General features: G+C 30.7%; 1 protein-coding gene across 1 annotated transcript; it reads right to left on the bottom strand.

Annotated features, from left to right (window-relative positions):
• Nucleotides 1-876: 876 nt before the first annotated feature.
• LOC108559311 lies at nucleotides 877-24684 on the bottom strand. The gene is made up of 3 exons (XM_017916551.1): nucleotides 23803-24684; nucleotides 5477-5602; nucleotides 877-3266 (listed from the first exon to the last, which is right to left on the bottom strand). The coding sequence occupies exons 1-3, from the start codon at nucleotides 24454-24456 to the stop codon at nucleotides 2295-2297; spliced, it is 1752 nt and encodes a 583-aa protein (XP_017772040.1). The 5' UTR covers nucleotides 24457-24684; the 3' UTR covers nucleotides 877-2294.
• Nucleotides 24685-26252: the final 1568 nt, after the last annotated feature.

The following is a 26252-nucleotide window of genomic DNA, read 5'->3' as shown; positions in this document are numbered from 1 at the left end:
AATTAACGTGAAGACTGTTTCCATGTAACTCCTTCTTTTTTTTCTTCTTATTTGTTTGTTTTCCTCGTTTCTCTCGGTCTGCTCCAATATTATATACATATATGCATGTATGAACGTTATACACGTATATGTATGCACATATTTATATATATATATATATATTTATACAATCTGGCTAAGGCATCTAAAAAATTCTATAAACGTTTTTCCTCTTTCCATAATAATTGAAGTTATTACAACCCTTGTGGCTGCGCGGCTCCAAATCGGGCGTTAACATTCAGAAGACACAGTTCAGCTCGAGTTAACGCTTGGTTTGAATCCGCACTTACAAAGCAAACAGTTAATAAAGTTAACAGAAACGAAACAGAAATTAAACAAACAAAGTTATGACACAATGTCGAAATTAGTAGAGATAGAGAGTACGTATAATTTAAAATTAGGCCAATAATATTGCTAAATGTCGAACATTTACAGTTTTTGTAATAAACCAAAAAATAAATAAATTGTAAAGGGGTAGGGGGAGATGATGGGTGAAGCATATGTAAAAATTGTATAGAATAAAAAAGAACTAGGCACACTAGGTTATAGCAAATTTTTAATTACAAAAATTGTTTCCTTCTTGGATTTGAAAAACTCAGCTCCAAATTAGCTTAATTCGTGGATTTTGTTGTTTTGTTTGTTAGGGGGGCAGGGTTTTTTTTTCTTTTTTTTTTGGGGGGAGAGAGAGAAAGGGGTTGTAGGGGGGGGTATTGTAAGGGTGTTTTTTGGTGTTTTGGGCAGGACCAAATTCAGATAACAATTAACATCATTAAAAAATAAAACTTTTAACGCTCTCTGTGTGTGTATACATAATAATATAATATATTTATTTTGTTGTTTTTCTTCTTTTCTTTAATGAATATACATATTTATTTTTATTAATTTATTTATATTTTTCGAGATGGGTCAGTATCAACGTTCCACTGGATTACCTCAACTTCGGATCACGACCTACAAAAGCGAAGACTTTTGGCGAGAATCCGATTTATGCGCATTTAAATTCTTCGTCTTTAAGAGTTTTCGTTTAAATATATATATATAGCATTTTCATTTTTTTTTTGTTAAATTCCCTAAATATTTAGTAGTATTTATACACCAACCGTCTTCATTTTTTTTTTCTTTGTTCGGTTAAATTTTAGTCATTAGTTTCTACCTAGACATACAACATTTATTTATTTAATGTAGAAATTAGATGTATTAATTTAACCCTTAAACAATTTGATATGTCGTCGTGTTTGAGACACATTCAGATCCATTCATTTTTTTTTTAAATTATTATTTTTCATATACCACAAGCTGTAGATTATTCTGTTTCATCATCTATAATAATATCCACTATACATTTATTTATTATCCTCATATCATCTCTCTCTCTCTTGTATATCGAAGCTTTCGACTCTACTAGCTTTACAATAATAATGATAAGATTTAAATAAACTTGAATCCCAGCTGCATCCTCAATGCTATTTATCATTATTCATTTAGTTTAGTATTATTATATGTTTATTTTTTCAGTTTATTTCGAGGGTGAAATGTACCCTCAATTCATTTTAGACGATGAAATAATCCAGTGGAGCATTCCGCCTTATCAATTCCATGTAGGTACTAACAGTTTCATCGTTTCCAGCGGTTAAAACGCAACTGCATAACGCCGTTTGTTTTTCTTTCTATTTTTTTTTTTTTGAGTTACAAGACCAAGCCTATATGTACTATTAACCTTGTTTTCTTCCCTCTTTTACGCTGATTTTTATAGGCCACTATACAATAAATAAATAAATAAAAAAAAGGAAACCTTTTACGGCTCCTCCCGGGGCTCTCGTGCTTCCATCAATCACGCGACACGTATTCGTCGAACGCAAATGAAGAGTGCCGCGAGTGGAGGAGGAGGATTCTACAAATTTTTCGTTGCCGGATTTTTTTGTCTTTATATTCATAGGAAACTTAAGTATCAAGATTAATTAAGCAAAGACAACAAATTTTGGATTTTTTTTGAGGATTTTTTGGATGATGATTACTGGGGATTGTCTCGGATGGGAAATCGGGATTGTCAGATCGTGGCGCGTTGCAGTTGCGTCTAGTAACCGGTGGATTTCAATATATATTTATATATAAATGGCATTTAGAAATATGTAGACATGTATATATCATTATGTGTGTTCATGTGTGTTGTATATATTTATATATATATATATATGTTTATAGTTTTTAGTTTCGCTCGGTTTCTCTTCCTCCTCCTCCACCACCAACTCTTCTACTCATTGTCCCAGCTGCAAGGGACTTAGTACGATTCCGCTGTGCGCTTCCCTTCGTTCACTACCGGCGCTCGCTTCGTCCTTTCTAGGGTTCCTATCACTATTGTCATCCGCACGTTCGATAACGACACTTAACGAGGTCTCCGTCTGATGGTGAGACGGTCCATCTAATGCACTGAGAAGCGCTGGTTCGCGTGTCCTGGTGTGCTTCGTCTCCTTGGGATGGCAGTCGACCTCGATGACCGTCTCGGATTCGACGCTCGAAACGCTCTGCAGTTCGTAGCTGGCGATGATGTCCAGGTTCTCGAGCTCGATGAGAGAGTCCTCGCGCGACATCCGTCTCCTCCGTTCGTTCATCTCGAAGTAATCCTGATCGGGGATCGTGATGATCGGGATCAGGGTTTGCGAGATGCCGGACGCTTCTCCCGTCTGCATTTCCTCCTGCTTCCTCTTCTGGATGAGGCCGACGCGTTCCTCCTGGAAATTACCGGAACTCGTGCTCGGTACGGGATTCGGGTGCGGATCGCTGCTGCTAGGATTGTTCGTGACTATGGACACTTTCTTTTTATGTTTGTCGATTGCAGTGGATTGCGAGAGGAGGGACGTCGACGGGGCGACGTTTCCTGTTCGTTTCGTTACGCTTCGGTCGCGGGTCAAGGGGTACCTGCTCGAATTGTGGGGACACTCGTTTTTGAGACGCGTCTTCTTCCGTCTGCGGAAACAGTTCGAGGGACACGCGCACAGTAGGACGCGAATTAGGCAGCAAAGTAGGCCGCAGGCTATCAGCGTCGGTCCGATCAGCCGGAGCTCCAACGTCTTGAAGCCCTTCTCACCGGTCCCGACGAAGAATATCACACTCCCGATGGCCGTCGTCCCGAGACCCACGTACAGGAGGGCGTTCGCCGCTGCACTCTGATGGTACGCATCGAAGAAGTCGTCGTCGTCGCTGCTTCCACCATACGTTGTGTCATGAATCTACAACATATAACATACATCCATCAGAACCATCATCACCAATGTTTATTAGTCAACATTGTTGTGTCCAACCGTTATTATTACAATTATTATTGTTAATACAGTGTCTTTTAGTCGCCATAATAAATATATACATCAGCATAAAGGTAGCCTTCATCGAGACCAGCTACTGAAAGAACATCGCTCATATTTTCAACCAGACGCAGAATTGGCAAAATCCTTATAGGAGCAGTCTTATCAAAATTGTGCTTACTCCTCAAACTTCCATCCCTTGCTTAGTTAACTTTATACGTAGAGTAAGGATTTGTAATTAGTCTTAGGAAGAACGCAAAAGAATCAAGTCGTATCGAATATTTTAATAATAAACCAAAAGTAAAACTCGTTCAATTTATTATTTACCAAACCTAAGGCTCCACAACAGACAACAGAAAAAGGTATCCCACAGTGTCCAGAAAACCAACACTGGGACACGACAACATAATCATCAGGATCACAGCCTTATGTGACGGCAATTTTCTTATGAAGAGAAATTTCTTAGGACAGCCCTGATAATCATTCAATTCTATCAATCCTCAACATATTAAGAGCAAATATTGATTAACATTTTTAATTCAGACTTCTTTAGATTCTCTAAGATAATAATCATTCATCTATTCTTTCATTCATATGAAAATTTTATAAACCAATTGTGCACACATGCATTAATCAGAATCAATGTTTATTAATCTTCATTGATATATAGTACATTGGAATGAAGACAAGTTTTTATATAGATTCAATGATTTACCATTTCTTAACATAGTCAATATGTAAATATGTATATGTATACCATTACCCCAAAATATTATTGCGTAAGTCGATATTACCCCCCCCCCATTCTGAATAGAAAACAATCAATGTAAATTTGAAATAAACATTATTTATTGAATTAATTTGCATTTACATATTTATAAAAAAACGTTACATGAAAATAGTAACAAATAGTAATAGACAAACAAAATAAAATTCTTAAATTGGAACAAACAAAAATTAATTGAAAACTTTCCCCCTTCAGGTTTTGGAAAAATGATGTTGCTTCATGTTTGATATAATTACTTGCAAATTGGGATTTTTTGACGTAAGAGCAATTTGAATACAGTTTTCGGCGTTTACCCGATTTCTGTTTTTCGTTTTTATGTTCATTACAGTGGAAAAGCCTTGTTCACAAAGGTAGGTTGTTGCAAATGGCAGCAATTTTTTTACCTTTGACAACTAAAAAGACGACAGATTTGCTCTGGTCTCAAATTGAATACGTGCTTCAGTATTGGATTGAAGTTCAAGAATTGCCTCTGCCAAACCTGGAGGTTCTGCTGGTATGTTAGTAATTTCACATTTAAAAGGATCTACAACCCAATTCACAGTTTGTACATCAAGATCTGAAAAGTAGTCAGAGAACCGCTCTCTGAGTTTGGTAAGATGAAATTAGAAAAATTTCCCTATTACCCAAAAAAATTTAATTTTTACCCCATTTTGGGTAATTTACCCCGGTTCCCCGACCGCTGATTTAAGAACTGAAATCTAATTGAACGAATCACTGTAATACGAAAATTGAATGCAATAAAATGTGTGCAGTAGATTTAATGTGAAGTTTGTCAAAATAAAATTCTTAAATTGGAACAAACAAAAATTAATTGAAAACTTTCCCCCTTCAGGTTTTGGAAAAATGATGTTGCTTCGAATACTGTGATTATTTTTTTAAATATAGATTATCCTGATGAGAAAGAGAAGGAAGGAGAAAGTTTATGCAAGTTTTAATGTAATATATACGTGCATTTTGCTGTGTAAAAAATGGTAATCTCTGTGTAAATTTAAAACAAGACATAAAAAATGAGTGTCTGCGCGATAGGCAGGAATACCATCAAGTGGAAATGGCGGCAGTAACTATAAAAGAAAAAGGAGAACAAGTAGGGGGAGGTTGGCAACAAAATGAATTTATCCGTGCGCAACAAGTTCCATCATCTCTTCGTCGTTGTTGTTTTTTCGCCGTTCCCGCAGCGTCGAGCTCCATTATAAATGTACTCAGGCATACAATTTTTGCGCTTCCTTAATTACTGGAATGAATGGGGGCGGATTTTAATGTAATTAATCAAAAAAGAGAAAACAGCACCACAATACCGAGCCGAGTGTCCGGCAACGTCGCGAAAAGCGCCATCTGTTGCGAAAAAACTCACCCTGTTCCTTTTCATCCATCTGTGGTGGGCTTCGTTCTGTTTGAGGCGGTGTTGCCGCGCTTCTTCCGAGAGAGAGCAGCGTCTCCCTCTTTCCCTCTCCTGCCATGCTGCTCGACCCTGCGAACACTGGAAAGAAAAGGGAAGAAAAGTAACGAAAAGAAAATCATCAAAAAAAAAAGAAAGTAAAGTAGAAATTGAAAGAAAACTTGTGCATATTAGAAATAACTGGAATATCTTTCGGGCAGATGAAAAACTGAATAATTGATGATAATAGTTGTATGAATCCTGGGTGCTGCTCCTTCTTTCCCGGGAAAACAACCCCCCGGCCGTTCCGCCAATTCCGTGGAATCGATAATGGCGTGCCGAGTGGCCGACGGCGACGCTTATCCAGTAAATCATGCATATCTTATAATCTTGGGAAACAATCAGGCGTTTCATTTCATCCGGGGGATGCAAATAATATCGGTTTACCTTTTTTTGTAATTTTCAACCCACCAACCTATTTCCATAGAATGCCCATTACCATCCGCGTATTTCTCAATAACATGTTAATCAACCTACATTTTCCATGACAACCAATAACAAAAAATTACGTAACCATAGCAACGTAACTTGATTATAACCTTAAAAGTGAATAATAATCACGTTTATATATCTACATTTGTAATTCAGCTTTTATTGTATTAAGATCTAAGTTTTTAAGTTCTAAAGGTTTTAAACTTGAGTTAAATGTCAACTATATTTTCCATGTTAAAAGACTTTATTATATAATTCACATATATTTATTATAGAATTGCATACATAATTGTATACAACTATACAAAAACAAAAATAGTGTGCTGAAAGCATTCAGTGAACTTCAGTCGGAAACAACTGCCTTTCATGAAATGACAACCATTGTTACGTTCTTTGTTTTTTTCAAATAAAATTACTATTTCATCAGTACACACATTTGCTTTGTGTTTCAAATAAATAATTTACTGAAAAATTTTCTGCGCCAATGAGGTTAAAACATATGGATGACTCATATTGCTGAATTTATTATTGTGTCGTGTGTTACTCACCCCCGATGTACATCACCGTCAAACATGACGTAAATCCACCGCCTCGTTACGTTCGTCCTTTTTTTTTCTCCATTAATTAATTTGCACACAAAAAAAATAAACGTGTAACTTGTCCAATTTTTTTTCATTAATGTTCCACGAAATAAATTCGCAGACATGAAAATTGCATCAATCTGAAAGCTTTTCTTTGCTCGTTGCTTACTTTCATAGTATTAAGAAAAATGTGATTTATGCATAATTGTTAATTATTTTATAGCAGTAATATTTAGTTAAGTTTATTGGATTTTGGATTAATAAATTTATTGATGTAATTGTATAAATACTTGGAAATTATTGTATAAGAAACTTAAGGTTGTCATATTTGACAATTACTTGACAAGTAAATTAACAGGAATTATTAAGCTATTGTAGTAACTTTTAAAAGTTATTGGATTAAATTGGATTATGGATCAACTTTTTAATTCATTAAGAAAATTTTGCAAATAAATTTATTGAATAAACTACAAGTGAATGGATCAAGGTTGTCATGGAGATTATGTAAAATTACATTTCAATATAGAAAAATGGTTTTGTATTTGTTTGGTGACATTGATCAGAAAGTGCTTATAAATCGGATACAAATACTTGGAAACTATTCCAAAAGAAAGTTAAGGTTGTCATGGATAATACGTCATATTTGACAATGACTTGACAAGTAAATTGATGCAATTCCCTTATTGATTAGATTTTTTTATAATTAGAACTGAAATATGCACTAAAAACAGCTGTTAATTATTAAACTATTGTAGTAATATCTAAAAGTTGTTGGATTAGATTCTGGGTCAACTTTTTAATTCATTAAGAGATTGTTGAAGTAATTGAATAAATATTTGGAAACAACTAGAGAATACATTAAGGTAGTCATGGAGATTACGTCAAATTATGTGTGAATATAGAAAAATGGTTTTGTATTTGTTTGGTCACCTTGATCAGAAAGAGCTTGTAAATCGGATAAAAATACTTGGAAAGTATTCCCAAAGAAAGTTAAGGTTGTCATGGATAATACGTCATATTTGACAATGATTTGACAAGTAAATTGATACAATTCACTTATTGATGAGATTTCTTTATAATTAGAACTGATTAGATTAGATTGATTAGATTTCTTTAAAATTTGAACTGAAATATGCACTAAACTCAATTGTTAATTATTAAACTATTGTAGTAATATCTAAAAGTTGTTGCATTAGATTGGATTATTGGATCAACTTTTTAATTCATTAACAGATTGTTGAAGTAATTGAAGAAATATTTGGAAACAACTAGAGAATAGATTAAGGTTGTCATGGAGATTACGTCAAATTATGTGTGAATATAACAAAATGGTTTTGTATTTGTTTGATGATTTTGATCGGAAAGTACTTGTAAATCGGATACAAATACTTGGAAACTATTCCAAAAGAAAGTTAAGGTTGTCATAGATAATACGTCATATTTGATAATGATTTGACAAGTAAATTGATACAATTCCCTTATTGATTAGATTTCTTTATAATTTGAACTGAAATATGCATTAAACTCAGTTGTTAATTATTAAACTATTTTAGTAATATCTAGAAGTTGTTGGATTAGATTGGATTATGGGTCAACTTTTTAATTCATTGAAGTAATTGAATAAATATTTGGAAACAACTACAGAAAAGATTAAGGTAATCATGGAAATTACGTTTCAATATAGAAAAATAGTTTTGTATTTGTTTGGTGACCTTTATCAGAAAGTACTTGTAAATCGGATACAAATACTTGGAAACTATTCCAAAAGAAAGTTAAGGTTGTCATGGATAATACGTCATATTTGACAATGATTTGACAAGTAAATTGATACAATTCCCTTATTGATTAGACATCTTTATAATTTGAAATGAAATATGCATTAAACTCAATTGTTAATTGTTAAACTATTGCAGTAATATCTAAAAGTTATTGGATTGGATTGGATTATGGATCAACTTTTTAATTCATTGAAGTAATTGAATAAATACTTGGAAACAATAACATTAAGAAAGTCATGGCGATTACGTCAAATTACGTTTCAATATAGAAAAATGCTTTTGTATTTATTTGGTCACTTTGATCAGAAAGATCTTGTAAATCGGATACAAATACTTGGAAACTATTCCAAAAAGAAAGTTAAGGTTGTCATGGATAATACGTCATAATTGACAATGACTTGACAAGTAAATTGATGCAATTATTGATTAGATTTTTTTATAATTAGTACTGAAATATGCACTAAACTCAGCTGTTAATTATTAAACTATTGTAGTAATATCTAAAAGTTGTTGGATTAGATTGGATTATGGGTCAACTTTTTAATTCATTAAGAGAGTAATTGAATAAATATTTGGAATTAACTAGATATTAGAGGTAGATTAAGGTTGTCATGGAGATTACTTCCAATTGTGTGTGAATATAACAAAATGGTTTTGTATTTGTTCGGTGACCTTGATCGAAAAGTGCATGCAAATCGGATGTAAATTCTTTGCTCTAAATTTGCATTTCTCTCCAAAAAAAAAATGATTATTGCGCCCCGTTTTATTAATATTTCCCAAGCCCCTTATTATTATTCGTTCGGGTTTCGGGTTTCGCGTGCCTCGCGTTTTTCGCGCCCGATTTGCATTGCAAATGCCCTACGACGACATCCCGTTCATATTCAAATGCCATCGCATACTTTCCTCACAATCGAATATTTCTTCTACGAAAGGAATAATACGAAGTATTCCTTTCGTCGAAGAAGTTGTAGTTGTAGTTGTTGTTGCCACCGCCGTCTCGTTCGAATTGCGAGGCTGCAGCGAACTTCCGGGCGTCGCGTGTCCTAGGACAAAACGGGGTTGCCAGGACACCGTTATATCCTTGGTAACCCAATTTCGAGTGGTACCTGTTGAAAGTTACTGCCGTTCGACAAATGATCACTGAGAAAAGTCATATATACTGAGAAAAGTCAACGTGAAAAGTCATATATACTGATGATGTCTGTATTGCTTGATGTGCAGACTTTACGGGTATTTTAATGCGCCGCTCCCGCTCATACTCACACTCGTACTCGCAACTCACACATGCAGATAGCAGAGTCATTGTCACGTGACATTCCGTGCAGAACGCGATCAATGTCACAGGACATGCGAGACCTCATTTAAATGAAATTGCTGGACCTTAATAGAAAACGTAGCCCGACGCATCCACCAACAAAAAAAAATACAACAACGCGAAGGAGTAATGAGGACGCTCCCATTCGTGATTTGCGCAAAGGGTAAATATTTTGATTGGCTCGGTCATCGAGGGTAAACAATTTCCTTCCGTGTATGCCTTTCCACATTAATAATCCACGATCAACGGATGTGGTGATTCTTTATCTGGTCACGCGAACCTCGAACGTGTCTCTCTTCATAGTCTGTTCAATTAGCAATATTCGACTATTATGGAACAACTTTCTGTTTCTTGTAATTTTATTGTCTGTTTTGGACCGCTCGTTATAACCGAAGCATATCGATTCGTTCACTTTTACTCTGTTCGACTATAGTTTACTGAATAATTGATGTATGGGAAGCAGAGGCAAATTGCTATTGCATTGTCTACCATGTCCACTACATGCAATACATGGAGCTTTTGATGAGTCCATTATATCATTCCATCGGTTACCATCGCCGAATTATTCAAACGAAAAGCTTTGATCATTAATTTTGAACAAATTTATATTATTTATTCAATTTTTAAAATATTTGTTTAATTTTGCATAAATTTGATAATTAATTACAGAAATATGACAATAGCTACAAAGTAAGCAATATTCACGTTAGAAAGCCTATAGTTTTCTCTTTAATTAGAGTATTAATATTTGTATGTGGCATGCATAGTTTCGGAGATAATTAATAAAATGTGAAGGCTCTACATTTTTGAAAATATTATTTTAATTTTAATAATTAATTTAAACAAAAACGTATTAGCTATAAATCTCCTAAAGTGATTGGAAAACCTAGAGTTTTACCTTTAATTATAGTATTAATATTTTTATGTGAGATTCGTGGTTAGAGTGAAAACAAATAAAATGTAAAGTCTCTACATTTTTGAAAATATTATTTTAATTTTAACAATTAATTTAAACAAAAACGTATTAGCTATAAATCTCCTAAAGTGATTGCAAAACCTAGAGTTTTACCTTTAATTATAGTATTACTAGTTTTATGTGCGACGCGTGGTTACAGAGAAAACTAATAAAATGTGTAGACTCTACATTTTTGAGGTTAAATTTCTTGAAATAATTTAAAGAAAAATCATAACATCTCTAATTATCCAACAAAACTTGTTGGAAAGCCTAGAGTTTTGTTTATAATCTTTGTATTAATAGTTGTATATTACAATGAAAAATATTAAAATATGAAACCTGTACATTTTTAAATTTTTAAAATAAAATATAAAATAAACGTAATAGTTACAAAAATAATTAAAAGTTAAATAGAAGAACCAGATTTTTAAATTTAATTAAAATATCAATAATTATATGTACTATGTGTGGTTATTGAAGAAAATAATAAAATGTGAAGACACATCAGATTTTTTTTTTGTTAAAATTTGATAATTAATTACGAAAAAATTATAAAAGATACAAAAATTGTAATAGGCTTGTTGAAAAAGTGAGAATTTTATGTTTGAATTAAATATTAATAGTTATTTGTATTATGTGTCATTATCGAGAAGAAGAGAAAAGTGCAAGAAGACTGCAGAAAATATTTTTTTCAAATTTGATAATGAATTACAGAAAAACTTATAAAAGATACATAAATCTTATTAGGGTCATCGAAAAGTTGCTAATTTTATGTTTAATTGAAATATTAATAGTTATATGTACTAAAGGTAGTTGTTAAATAAAACAATAAAATTTGAAGACATATTTCTGAGGTTAAAGAATTGTTTTTGAGATTGAGAAAACTAATTACAGAAAAATTATAAAAGTTACAAAAATCTTAATAGAGTCATTGAAAAGGTGAGAATGTTATGTTTAAATTGAATATTAATAGTTATTTGTATTATGTGTCATTATCGAGAAAAAGAGAAAAGTGCAAGAAGACTGCAGAAAATATTTTTTTCAAATTTGATAATGAATTACAGAAAAACTATAAAAGATACAGAACTCTTATTAAGGTCATTGAAAAGCTGCTAATTTTATGTTTAATTGAAATATTAATAGTTATATGTACTAAAGGTAGTTGTTAAATAAAACAATAAAATTTGAAAACATATTTCTGAGATTAAAGAATTTTGAAATGGTGAGAATTTTATGTTTACATTGAATATTAATAGTTATTTGTATAATGTATCATTATTGAGAAAAAAAGAGACTGCAATTTATAGAAAATATCTTTTAAAATTTGTTAATTAATTACAGAAAAACCATATTTTTTTTTTATTAAAAACCTGATTATTTTATATTTAATTAAAACACTTATTAACACTTATTTGTAATATGTGCGACTATCAAAATTAAAGATATTTTTAAAGATAAAGTTTCTTTTTCAAATTTGATAATTAATTACAAAAAAATAACCGTTATAGTTACAAAACTCGAAGTAGGCTCATTGAGATACCTAAAGTTTAAGCTTCAGTAAAAGTAATTATAGTTATTTGTATCATTCGTGGTTTACGAGAAAAACAAATAAGTATTTAGATTTGACAAATTAATATGAAAATTAATCTAATATGTGTAAATATTGTATAAAAAAATATATATATATAGTTTATTCATAAAGAGAATATGGAATCAGTGGGGCGACGTAGATTGCATACTTTGCGAACCGAAATTGCATGAAGTTATAATGCAGTGATCAATAGTTGTCGTGTCAGTTTGATGGAGAATGGAAAATATGTGGAGGGAAATAAAAAAGAGAGGAAGCGTTTCCTTGACCTGGAAAACACCTCAAATTACCAGAGCTAACAGCCTCATATTTTCTTGTAGATTATAAATCGAATCCTGATGAATACTGGTTTATAAAATAGCATTTATTTGATTCATACGTTCAGATTAAAAATAAAAGTACATGACAAAAGCGTCATATATCTACTTTTACTGGTAAATGTGTACATTTACCTATTATATACTTTTACCGTGACATATGTACTACAAATTCCAAAATAAATGATTCGAATAAACAAATACATTCGAATTACTTTTTTTGGAAAATTTATAGGAAAATTATGAAATTATAAAAAATAAAAGTAGATTTATGATGTTGAGTGTCGTTTTTTGTGTGTTATGGATCAAAACGAAGGAAATACTTTGGGCGTATTTTTATGACCGAACGGAAATTATAGGAAACGTTGCAGGAAATTGTCAAAACGTCCTCCTCGTTCGGACATCGGACAATAGCTTGACGTGCCTGGTAATTTATGAACCGCGATATTAATGGTCTTCTATACAGTTTTCCTCGACCAATTGTGATCTTCTCTCATTCAAATACGCAAATAAATCTAAATCTAATTATAAACATAATTAATCTCAATTTAGAAATTGGAAATTCATTGACTTAAAATCAGAATTTATTACTGAAAAATACATTTTTTTATTAATGAAATTTGAAGTATTTCTTTTACATTTTAATATTTCTTTATATATTTATTATAGATTTTGGATGATAAAAGAATTACAAGCAAATTGTGTGATTATTTTTTCATTATTTACTAGAAATAATTATTTCTGCATTTCCAATTTGGCGATGCGCGCTGCGAAAATAGTTCAACGCGAAATTAACCCGCTTTTATGTGCTATCACGTATCCCGTATACCAGATATATGATTAGTTCCGTAATTCTGTGGGATTGTCCTTTGAACTAAATTACATTTCGTTCGGCCATAGTTTTAATAAAGAACGGCGTTTGTTTTCGATCCCATTAAATGCGTTTGTTTGTGATTCCATAGTTTCAATATTTATACAATTTTGTTTTACAATTCATTTATTTTTTCAAATATCATTAATTAATATTCATTTATTTCAATACAAAAATTTGTATTGAAAATTATTTAAAATTTATTTATTTAATTTATAAATTTTGGAATTGAATATTTGAATTTTATAATTAATTAAATTTATCTTTTAAACAACATTTCATTATATTTACATTAAATTTACAAAAATTAATAATTATAAATGGAAATAAATACTTTTCTTGATTTGTTGTTAAAAATCACGTGAAATTCCAATCAAAAAGTATCTTAATAACATCAATTAAATGCAGATTATTAATTTAGTTTAGATAATTTAGTTTAAATTGAAGTCAATAATATGAAATGTTTACGAATAATTTTTGTAGAAAAAAAATGAAGTGTTTTATGAAGAAATTTATTATCTAATTAATTCAAATTATTTATTAATTTTCAATTTACATATAAATTCAATTACGAATTGAATTTATTACTATAATTTCAATTTATTTATTAAAACGAATGATTAGAAAATAGCTATTTTTTGTTCAATTTTGATAATTAATTACAGAATAACCGTAACAGCTACAAAACTCACAATATTCTTGTTGAAAAGTCTAGAGTTTTATCTTCAATTGCAATATTAATCATTATTTGTTTTATGAGTGGTTACATAAAAATACAATGAAATATGTAGATACTGCATTTTTATAATTAATTAATTGAACTTTAGAAATTTATTACATCGCTGACAATAACTGAGATAACATAGAATTTTATCTTTAACTATAATATTAACAAGTCTTTATATATAAAATGAAACAATAAAATATGCATTTTTTTTCCTTTAATTAAAAAAAAAATATTTGTTTAATTTCAATCTTTAATTATAGAAAAACCACAATAACTACAAATCTCACAATTGGCTATTATGAAAGCCTAGAGTTTTAGTTTTTAATTAATATATAAATATTTAGATGTATCATTTGTTGTTTCCGAGAAAATAAGTAAAATACGCATACACTACATTATTGAGAATTTTCATAAATTTAAAAAAATCAGTATTTGTAAAATCAACTTTCACAATTAATTACAAAGAAACGTATCAGTATTTGGAAACTAACTCAATGTGAATTTGCATAATAATTCTGTAATTTTGTATATTTAAGTATAATTTTGATAAATTTTTATTTTTAAGCAATTATTTAACAAATCTTTTTAATTATAATTTATTTTTTACTTAGAAAAATTATGATTTCATGACAAAAAGTTATTATTTTATATTCGAGACAATAATATTTTTCTTTAATGATAAGTTGCAAAATTTCAATTTTTAAGTGATTTTAAATAATATTATTACTAATTATTTTATAAAATTAATACTTCCTTTGTGTTCTAATAAAAATCGTTAGTTTATTATAGAATTTTGAACCCTTTGTTACTTAAAAAAAATAATTTCAACAATATTTTCAATAAAAAAAAGTATGTTGTACTTTCTGGTAAAGACAGTCAATTTTAAGCTTAAATCGTATAATAAGTGAATTAAAGTTCACAAAAACTGATCAATTTTCATTTATATATTTAGTAACAATATAATTTGCTATACAATTTTTTCTTTTCGTTACAACATCAAAAAAAACCTATACAGAAGTGATAAGTATTACTTGAATGTAGGTTTATATTATATAAAGATTATATTAAAGTATCAACAAGTATACAGGTCTGTTTTATGTCTCTTTATTATTTAAGGGTTAATAAACTGTAAGATGTTTTTTCTTGTTGAAGAATATGTAAGATGTGATGATTGTTGTTTAGAGAGATGATATAAAGTTGTGTGTGTGTGTTTTGTTGTTGTTAAGACATACCATGAAGCCGGGCGGATATTGAGGGAACGGGGCAATTTCCCTTGTCGCCACATGACTGGGAAGCTCCGATCTGCCCCTGCGGAGGTTCTTCTTGCGAAGACGCTGCTTCTCTCTTATTAGTAGCGCCGCCTGCATACCTGCTGAGGCTGCCGTACTCATCCAGTGGTCACCATCCTGTACACTCTTCACCGCGCACTAATGACCAACAACTAAATGGTAGGCAGCAAACGCCGAACACGTGCCTCCTTTCATCATCGATACAAAAGCAACAGTTACAGACACCAACAACATCCACCTCTTCTCCCATTCCAAATCACGACGATGATAATTGGTGCTGTTCACTTATTCGCTCGTTATTGAAAGCAAATCATAACGAAAACAAAGAAGGACAAATAAACGTGTTCCTTATATCAAAATACGTGTAAATACGTTTGTTTTGTAAAGAGAAAAATATTTTTTGATTCTCGAAAAGTTCCTCATAGTAAATATTATATAATTTTCTTTTTCTTTTCACTCGCGTAGTTTAGTAGTATATAATGTATAGGCATAGGCAGAAGGTATTCAATAACTTTTGTGTGTGTTTATTCAATACATCGCAGAAATAGCAAAAGCAGTAAACGTTTGATATAAGAAATATATATATAATTTTGTATTTTCTTTTTTTAAATCTTGTTCTCGTTAAAGTAAATATATATAGAAGTGATATGTTGATGCTTCAAAATGTAAAAAATGGTCCCACTTTGAATCGAAATCGTCATCCTCCGCGGCGTTGCCTCCTCCTTAGGCTCTTCCTCGACGTTGTTGTTGCACCTTGGACGCAAGAAACGAAGGTTCGCATCTTCTCTCTATCTCTTTATTATTATATAACAATAATTTGGGAACAAAGGCCAACGAAATTTTAATAGTTGATCCAATTATGAATGGACGTGTCGTATTGTTGTTGTTGTATATTGTTCAGAAGCACTTTTTCGAATCTACTCTAAATCTATCCAGGATCGAAGCTGTTTCGCATCTTGTTCTTCACACGAAATGAAAAAAAAATGAAGTAAAGAGAAAACGTTGAATTTGAGTGCGTTCAAACAGCAACGTTTTCTGGGTGCGGTTCGAGTCCTCCGCCACCGCCAGATACACAGGATTCTCTCTCTCACCGCCCGCCGATCAATCGCGTTTCCGTGACGCGATATGATTTCCGGTAAAACTTTCGCCCTGCGGGACGGAAAATCATCCATTTACAGATATAAAAACATCTCTGTTACTTTTCTTTATTTTTTTTTAGTATATTATTCTTACTACGGTTTCCATTATCCCTTGAGGCGTACCCCAATTCTATTGTTCTGTTTTTTTTGTGCGTGTTATGGAAAAGTTGTCCACTGAAACTTTTCAATTTTGTCCTTGCTCGGTGATTTATAAAAGCTCTTTACCGGATGAGCTTCGACCACATCTCGTCTGCAATTTTACCACCTCTGTCGCGTTTTTTTGTTTTCTTTCACATGTTCTGACCGTTTTCATCCGATCTTCTCGCTGGTCATTTCGATTTATGACCGGCGAAGAGACGTGCAGTAATTGGATAGAAAATTGTTTTCCTCCTCAATTTTTTTTTACTATAGCATTTCATAAGAAAAATAATCATATTTATTGATAAACAGATCGTTTCCAATTAAGTAATGTGTATTTAATTAATTAAACATAAACACCAGTAAAGTTATTATAGATTTCAAATGATTTTAGTATTTATGATGAGAAGCGAAAATACATTCAATTTTCCATCTCAAAAGTTATTGTTTCATTGTATTTTTATTGTATTCTAAAGAAAATTGGTTTTCTTTTCTTTACTATACTTTCCACCAACAGTATAATTAACAACAAACAAGAAATTACACATTAATCTTTCATTTTTTATATAAAATTCAAATGTAGTTAAAATTCTTTTTCCTCATTTCTTTTTATTACCATTCTATAACAACAACAAAAGCGGTTATAACGGCTCCCGACTTACGAATAAAACTCTAAAAGCTTTAACTAGGAGCTATATAGTGATAAAAAAAATAACTGTTTGGAAGATGTAAAATTTGTTTTGTTGCATTTGTCTCTTTTGTTGTTTTTTTAAATAAATAATTTTGATGTCTACATTGAAAAATATTTGTAAGTAAATATTTTCTTTATTTTAATATATTTTTTCAAATTTATGCAGTCACTAATACGGACTTTAAGTAAGTAAGTAATTTCTTTAATAAAATATAATATTTTTGGAAGATGTACAATTTTTTTTGTTGCATTTCTTTCTTTTGTCGTTTTTTTATTAAATAATTGTGATGTCTACATTGAAAAGTATTTGTAAATAAGTATTTTGATTATGTTAATATACTTTTTCAAATATATCGGTAATACGGACTTTAACATATATAAGAGTATAATAAGTATATTTTGAATTTTTTTAAATTTTCCCGACGTACGAACAAATTCGACTTACGAACAACCCTTTCAAATGGATCTTGTTCGTAAGTCGTTTCTAATTCAATTTTCCATCTCAAAAGCTATTTTCATCCGATTTTATTTAAAATTGTTTATTTTTTTCCTATACTTTTCACCAACAATTTAATTAACGACAAACAAAAAAATTACACAAAAATTTTTCATTTTTTATACAAATTTTAAAAGTAATTAAAATTGTTATTCTCCTCATTTTTTTATTACCATTCTGTTGATAACTACTGCGTTTCTAAATGCATATTTTATTAGTTGCACAGAAAAATCGATGTTCTAATTAATTATTTCATACTTTACAAGTAACTTTTCTGATATTTATTTTTCAATATCTATTATGAGAAGCAGGACCGTCCTCAGACCGTGCCGAGTGGGACCCAGGCCCCGCGCTTTGAGGGCCCCGCAGCCTTATGCGAACCGGCAGGCACGAACGTGAGTCTGCACCAAACATTTAGGCTGTGCTACGTGTTTTTTTATGTTTTTTTAGGCTCGAGTCAAAGGACACGTGGCAACACAAAGGTTTCACTAGAGTTGCGATTTTAAATTATAAAAAAATGTTTAAGAGGCCTCAAAATTATTTTTTGCGCTGGGCCCCGCACTTCCTGATGTGAAGCAAAAATAAATTTAATTTTATCATCTCGCATGTTGCTTTTATGTATTTGTTTATGAGTTTGTAAATATTGTTTTTATTTTTTTTACTACAGTTTTCACCAACAATATAAATAAGAACACATTAGTCATTCCTTTTCTTTATATAAAACTCAAATGTAATTGATCATTTGTGTTGAATTAACATTTACTTTTTTTATAATTACATGTGGATATTGATTATGTAATTAATTATTTCATACTTTAAAAATAAATTTTATGGGGAAGCGAAAATTAATTCAATTTTACCCAACCTCTTCACGTTAAAGCTATTTTTATCCAATTTTTTATGGCCATTATGTACTAAAAAAATCTTGAATTAATTAGAAACGATTTTTTTCTGTTTTACGTCACAATTATTTTCAGAAAATGAAATATCATAAAAATTGATCAATTCTAGTTGAGTTTCTTTTTAAACTGAAGATTAATGTGTATTTATTTTGTTAATTAATTATTTTACCAAGAAGTTTCTAATTCACTTTAAGTATGACATCACTAAAGCTATTTTTACTTATCCAACTGCATTACTAATTTAATTAACTTTTTCGTTTACATTAGCAATACAATTTATGTTGTTATCTTATAATCTTTTAATCATTAAGATTTATCGCCAAGAAAATTTAATATGTTACAGATAATTTAGTTAATTAATTAATAAAGTTAGTTATTCAATTAAAGTTTCTCAAACATAAATATTTATAGCAAATTCATTCAATTGATGAAATAATAAATATAAATTGTTTTTAATATATTATTACATGATTTTTTTATTATAAAATATGGAAAGTAATAAAATATTTATTAGAAAAGTAAAAAAAAAATCATGTTTTATCATTAAGATTTATCGCCAAGAAAACTAAAAATGTTACAGATAATTTAGTTAATTAATTAATAAAGTCAGTTGTTCAATTAAAGTTTCTCAAACATAAATATTTATAAAAAATTCACTCAATTGATGAAATGATGAATATAAATTGTTTTTAATATATTATTACATGATTTTTTTTATTATCAAACATGGAAAGTAATAAAAGATTTATTTGAAAAGTGGAAAAAAAAATCAAGTTTCCCACAGAAGTTTTCTAATTTATAAAGAACTACTTTTCAAATTCAATTTTAAATATAAGTATAATTAGCAGTATAAAAACAATATCTACAATTTTAGTATTAAGCAAAGACTAAAACTATATATATAACTTGATATCTATCATATTTTTAGTGTTATACAAATTTGGACGCAAATAAAAGTGATTAAACTTTTACATAAACATCAAAAAACGTTATGAATCAAATCAAAATCTTAATTACTTAATTAACATTACTTAATTATTATATAATATTTGCAGAGAGATTTTAAAATATTTAAAATTTACGCCAAAACTAAAGAAAAAACACTGCAGACATAAAAGTAATACATACAGTTTTTTTCTTGTTGTCTCGTCTTTGGTATTTACAATAAAATATTGCTTTTTCATTTACGTTTTTATTACTACGTTTCATTCATACTTTGATCGTTTTCATTCATAATTTCGTGCTTATTTCTGAGAATTGCACCGTCTGCGTTGCTTTTTTTGGCTGCATTCCTTAAGGCGAGGCAAAAATAGCATTTTTTGTTGTAAATAATTTATTCAATGAATGAATGAATTCATATTTATCTGCACTTTTGTTGCATAACTTATATTTTCTTAATTAATGTAAACAGTATTAGGATATTATTTATTATTTTGTAATTAATTATCATTTAAAATGTACACTAATTAGATTATAATTAACAAAAAATAGTCTGTAACTTCAATTAATTAATTGCAAAATTGAAAACGAAACAAAAAATTGTTCAAATTTAATAAACTTTTGTTCATTAGCAATAATTATGTTGCTTGCAATTATTTTTTTTTAATTATGATTTCTTTTATTACTATTATCATTCTTTTGTCATCTATATTACTAATACATTAAGATTCCGTTTAAGTTCAAGCGTTAAACGAAACAACGTTAAACGAGGTAATAATGTTGATGATAGATCTTAAATCAACTGTTACACAGCAAACATGCGTTCGTACTCATTGTCAGCGATTTTGGGGATTTGAGTACTGAAACAACGTTTATTGAAGCAGCGTTAAGCGGGGTCTAACTGTAATTAGATCTGAAAAACTGTAGTTCCAATTAAGTCTATATGGATGAGAAGATAATAATAACCATTCACTCAATTAACTCCTTTCCATCTAAATGAACTAATCGCGTTTCCTTCTAACATTTATTGCAGCCATGATCAATTGACTCCGTTTCTAATGGTGTTCTCAACACGAGGCAATACATAACACACAAATTGCGTAATCCCAAATTCAGGGCAGCGCGTATATATATATTTTTATGAACACGATGATGCATGGGCTGTTATCGATAAGGCGATTGGTGGGAGGAAGCGACGAGTGAGGATCAATGGCAGGAAGTCAGGGTTGGAGTCGGGTTATTAGGGATGCTCGCATGATAAGATAAGGTCTGAGGGCACAGAACTGGGTCAGAAGAGAGCCTACATGTACAATATCTCAGCCGAGGTGGGTAATATGGAAATACCAGTAATACATGAAATGCAAAAAGCATGCAAGAAAAGGAAACGTATTTGCATCTGTTTCCTTTCCTTCACATACCTTTTTTTTTATATTCTATATATATTCACATCTTGTGTAAGTTACGTTTTGTATGATGAAATATCATAATAGATGGAGGTCGAAATGCGGTCCGACCGCATTGAAATACGCGAATTAATTCGGAAACGTTCATAAATTTTCAGCGGTTTCAGCGCAAATATCGCCGCCGCCGCCGCCCACAGGATCTAGTTTCGCGTGCACGTGTTTACAGCGGAATTGTTTCCATGCTGTTGTTGTTTTTTTTTTATAATGTTTATTTTTTTTTGTTAACTATCAGTTTCATTACATTTCGCGGTGTAATCAACGTGGCGTGTAATTTATTATATTTATGCTGATTCTATTCGGAATTATTCTGCGATTTTTCTCGTAAATTTCAAATAATTACATTCATCATAGATAAAATATACGATTTGATGCGAATATACATTTAAAATTCAATGATTTGTTAAAATTTAGACATTTTTACTGAATATAATTTACATGAAACGTTTTTTTTTTTAATATTTACATTCACAGCGATAAATTTAAATTTGTAATTTATTATAATTTATTAAAAGATTTTTTTTATTAAGATTTCAATAAAATGGAAATAATGTAGTTTATTAAACAATATGAAATATTTGCTATAAAATTTAGATCCAAAATGAATGTATTTTGGATTTGTTTATTAAAATTATTAATTATTATTACAATAATTAATATACAAAATTATACTTATTTTTTAAGTATTGAAAAGTTGTATATGGAATAAATCAAGAGATTTGTATATGTTAGAATAATCTTATAGTTAAATAACTCTACTATATCTGTAAATATTAATATTATAAGCAAAATCATAAAAAAATGTAATTACAATTTTTATTATTGACAAGCAAAAAAATCAAGATTTCAGTGTTGAAATTCATAACACAGTGAGAAGAAGTTTTCAATAAAATGGAAATAATGTAATTAATTTCCAAAATGTATGTATTTGATATTTGTTTATTAATTATAACTAATTATATAAAGACCATGACTTGATTAAACTATTTTTTTGATATTAACGCATTAATATTTATAAATTTAGTTTTTTTTTAACATTTTCCACGTTTCTTTACTGTTTTTTTTTTAATATTATATAAATTTTAATGTAACTAAAAGCTTAAAATCAGGTAAGAATGTAATAAAAATAGGTAGATTATTAAAAAATCACCTTATATGGTTACGAATGGAATAAATCAAGAGATTTTTATGTGTTAGAATAATCTTATAGTTAAATAACTGTACTCTAACAATAAATATTAATATTATAAGCAAAATCATAAAAAAATGTAATTACAATTTTTATTATTGACAAGTAAAAAATCATGATTTCAGTGTTGAAATTCACAACACAGTGAGATGAAGTTATCAATAAAATGGAAATAATGTAATTAATTTCAATGTTTGCAATGAAATTCAGTTCCAAAATGTATGTGTTTGCTATTTGTTTATTAATTTTAACTAATTATATAAAGACCATGACTTGAATAAACTATTTTTTTGATATTAACGCATTAAAATTTATAAATTTAGTCTTTTTTTTAACATTTTCCACGTTTTTTTACCGTTTTTTTTAAATATTATATAAATTTTAATGCAACTAAAGGAATAAAGTTATGTAAGAAATAGATAGATTATTAAAAAATCACCTTATATGGTTACATCTCGTCTGCGTCGCGATGAATCACAGCGGTTCTAAAACGTTAAACCAATCCTTATATGGATACGAAAAGAGTGCGTTGTGCGTATTCGCATAATAACCGAAATCTGCCGAATGAAATCGCCGAATCTTCATCATGATAACCAATTGCAAACGTTAAACCAATCCTTATATGGACACAAAAACGCATAATCACGTCACTATGAATCATGTGTTGCTGCGAATCGCAAATACGCATATTGTTTTTATAAAATGCATTATAAAAATTGTTTAGTAAATATTTGTCAAGTAACTTATATAAGTACTTGTGCAAATAGTGACAAAAAAAGAACTTATTTATTGTTTAAGATCGGGTCTATATCGCAAGCCCGACAACCGAAAGACCGTCTATCGAAATCCCGAGTGTATCGAAATTCCGACGTTCGAAATCCCAACTATATCGAAATCACGACTACCATAAAAATGTTATTGTAGAGATTTATAATAATAAAGGCACTGTCGGGATTTAGATATAGTCGGGATTTTGATATAGTCGGGATTTTCGTTGTCGGGCTTGCGATTGCCGCCGTTTAAGATCATATTTAGTAGAAATTTGTAATGTTGTAAGATGAAATTTATAATTTGAAAAACGTTGGTTCAACGTATATTAAAAATGGTAGAATTCGCAAGTTTTTCGAAGTAAAATTATAGTTAGAACAAAACCCAACGATTACGTTTTTGTTCAAATCTTCGGATTAGTTTTAAGGATTTAATTTAAATTTTCTATTATCATCAAGCACGAGATTGTAATGGTAATATTATTATTAGTCTTGTTTTTGATGTTATTGGTTCAATGTTTAATTGTAATTGTTAAAGATATATTTCTTGAAGGAATCTTAAGGTTGTGATGTGGAAGAAACATATACATACATATAGTAGACAGCATTATCGATGTAAACAAAAACGTTGGGGAAATGTTGTTTTTCTACAAATAAACAAAAGATACCTCTGAGAAGGGATAGTCCAGACTTCCGAAGAGGCTGCGATCGTATTCGGAGTAGAAAGCGGGGTTGTTCTCCCAGCCCTTGTCTTTGATTTCGAAGTTGCACATATGGTTGCAGCGATCGAGAACGCCGGTGCCTCCTTCCGGAAACTTCTCCATCTCCTCGACCTGCCGCACGAAACTGCATCTCCTCTCCAAAGTCTTGTCACCTTCCTCGGGAGGAACGATCTGCGGCAGATGATGACTACCAAGAGTCGGCGACTGCGGCAACGGCAGATGATTCGGAAGTGTGCTCGGCGTAAGCGGTTGCTTCTGCTGATGATGGTGAGACGGCTGATGGTGATTCTGTACGGGTATGCATATCGATGGACTCTCACGGATTCGAGCCTTCGGCTCCTTCAGATGGTAATTGGAGGTGCTGTGACGACGCTCGTGTGGTGGATGATGGGGATGCGGCGGTCGCAGCACGTTGCGTTCGACGCGCGACAACTTCGGAACGGTCTCATCGGTGTAATTGTAGAATTGGCCCTTCTGGGGCGGTTTCGGTATCAGGTCGGTGGCCTTGGAGGCCTTCTGGGCGGCCGCCTTCTTGTTCTGGCGTTGTCTTTGGCGCGCCTGCCGGCTTGCCAGAGACGCACCGCCCGCCGCCGCGTACATTTCATCCGATCAATTTACCCAAGAATGTTAAACAAATGCAACAACAACAGACAGACGAAACAACAAACGCTTTACCCCGACATGAAACCGACCCACTAACCATTAAAATTAAACACTTCTACTTTATCATCAATATTACTACTAATATTTACAGGATCAGATCAGTCCGTTTGTGCGTAAACATTTCCAACATTTAAAAAATATAAAAATTATCACCGGTTTTTTAAATTTTTCTTTCATCAACTAAAATAATAATTGCATATTTGTACTTGGTATAATATATAATAATATTACAAAAAAAAAGATTTTCGTTTGATTTGTTATTTCTGCTCTAGTTTATTTTTTGATTTAATAACAATTGATAACAGCTTTAAGGTTTGCTCTTAAATGATTGTACTATAATTCGATTCAACGCTTTTCTCAGTAGTTCAAAATCAACATCAACAACAACAAAAAAATCATATGCACAACATCCACAACATTTCCTAAACTGTATTCATAATATTGTCATTTCATTTTTTTTATATATATATATATATATTTAAGTACGTTACGTTAATTTCTACCATCAGAAGCACCTAGAAATCATAATGTTCCTCTTTTTCAGTGTTAACAAAAATATTCCATCCAAAAAAATTAAGACACAAAGAATATATTGCTTTTTCTTAATAATCTTTTATCAAATGTTTAAAAATATATTTCTCTTGCTCTGTATTTTATTTTATAATATATATATAGCTAGAGTTGTTTATTTTTTTTTGTAGTATTTGAACACATCTAATTCAAGTATATCCAAGATTCATTTGGGGTAAAGCGTTTTTTTTTTAATATCTTTCTCTCCTATCTTAATGCACGTTCTGTTTAATTATTATATATATTTTTTCTTTCTTTCTATTCTCCTGCCTTGATCTTTCCTCTTCAAAGAAACGAAAATAAACCAAGCGAATGAAATGTTTCGGGAGCGTTTCCTCTTCCTCTTCCTCTTCACCAGAAGAACCATCCAAGTGGTTTTGTTACATGTCTGGTATCTGTGTCTGTGGCCTCCGCGAAACAGAAACTCGACAGGTGCAGCAGTAGTAGTAAGGGTCGGATTGCTCCGCCAGAATCCGCTTCGAGCTATGATGCATCATCCTGTAAAACAAAGCCCTAAAAGCATAATTAAATTCACGAACTACATAAACACTAAATTGAGAACTAAAATAAAGAATTAGGGATCGATTTAGGATTAAAAAAGGATCGAGGTTACTTCGGCGTCAAAAAACAAAAGTGAGTTTTCGTTCGAGCGCAACTACGTTGCCCTTTGACCCACTGCACTTTGACATTACCTCTGCGCGGGTTCAGTGCGAGCGCACTCGTGACCGAGATTCCTGGCCCTTTTCATATTTTATTTTTTTTATTCTTTAAATTTCAACGAAAACATCTACAACTTCTTGTTTTGTCGATAACTAACTTGTTTTTCAACAACAATAAAACTAGTTTCGTAAAATTAATCTAGGTGGGAAAATATGCATGCATATCTGTATGAAAAATGAAATAAAACCAACGAGCATTTTCGTATCGATTTATTCTCGCCCTTGTACATACACTCAGCATGTTCGTTCCACTTACTTAAACTGGGTTATTTCCAGTCAATATCTGGTTAAATTACATTCGATTCACCAGAAGACTCCTTCTCTTTTTTTTCTTGTTTTTGCCGCTGTTCTTCCCTTTTCCCGGAGCGTAATTAAAGCGATTACACGCAGAGCACGAAGCGCACTAATTTTAAAAGCAATTAAAGTACATTTAGCGGTTTCAAA

The sequence above is a fragment of the Nicrophorus vespilloides genome, unplaced genomic scaffold (assembly GCF_001412225.1).
Source record: "Nicrophorus vespilloides isolate i.1.1-1 unplaced genomic scaffold, Nicve_v1.0, whole genome shotgun sequence".
Classification (NCBI taxonomy): domain Eukaryota; kingdom Metazoa; phylum Arthropoda; class Insecta; order Coleoptera; family Silphidae; genus Nicrophorus; species Nicrophorus vespilloides.
This window is presented reverse-complemented; position numbering and strand designations above follow the sequence as displayed.

Bases quoted from the DNA above. Each gene is read 5' to 3' on its own strand.
- LOC108559311 (XM_017916551.1), bottom strand. From the start codon at position 24,456: ATGTACGCGGCGGCGGGCGGTGCGTCTCTGGCAAGCCGGCAGGCGCGC. The intron at 5,603-23,802 runs GTATCTTTTGTT...TTTTCTTTCCAG, and splicing joins TGGACTATCCCTTCTCAGAG to TGTTCGCAGGGTCGAGCAGC. The intron at 3,267-5,476 runs GTGAGTTTTTTC...TATATGTTGTAG, and splicing joins GATGGATGAAAAGGAACAGG to ATTCATGACACAACGTATGG.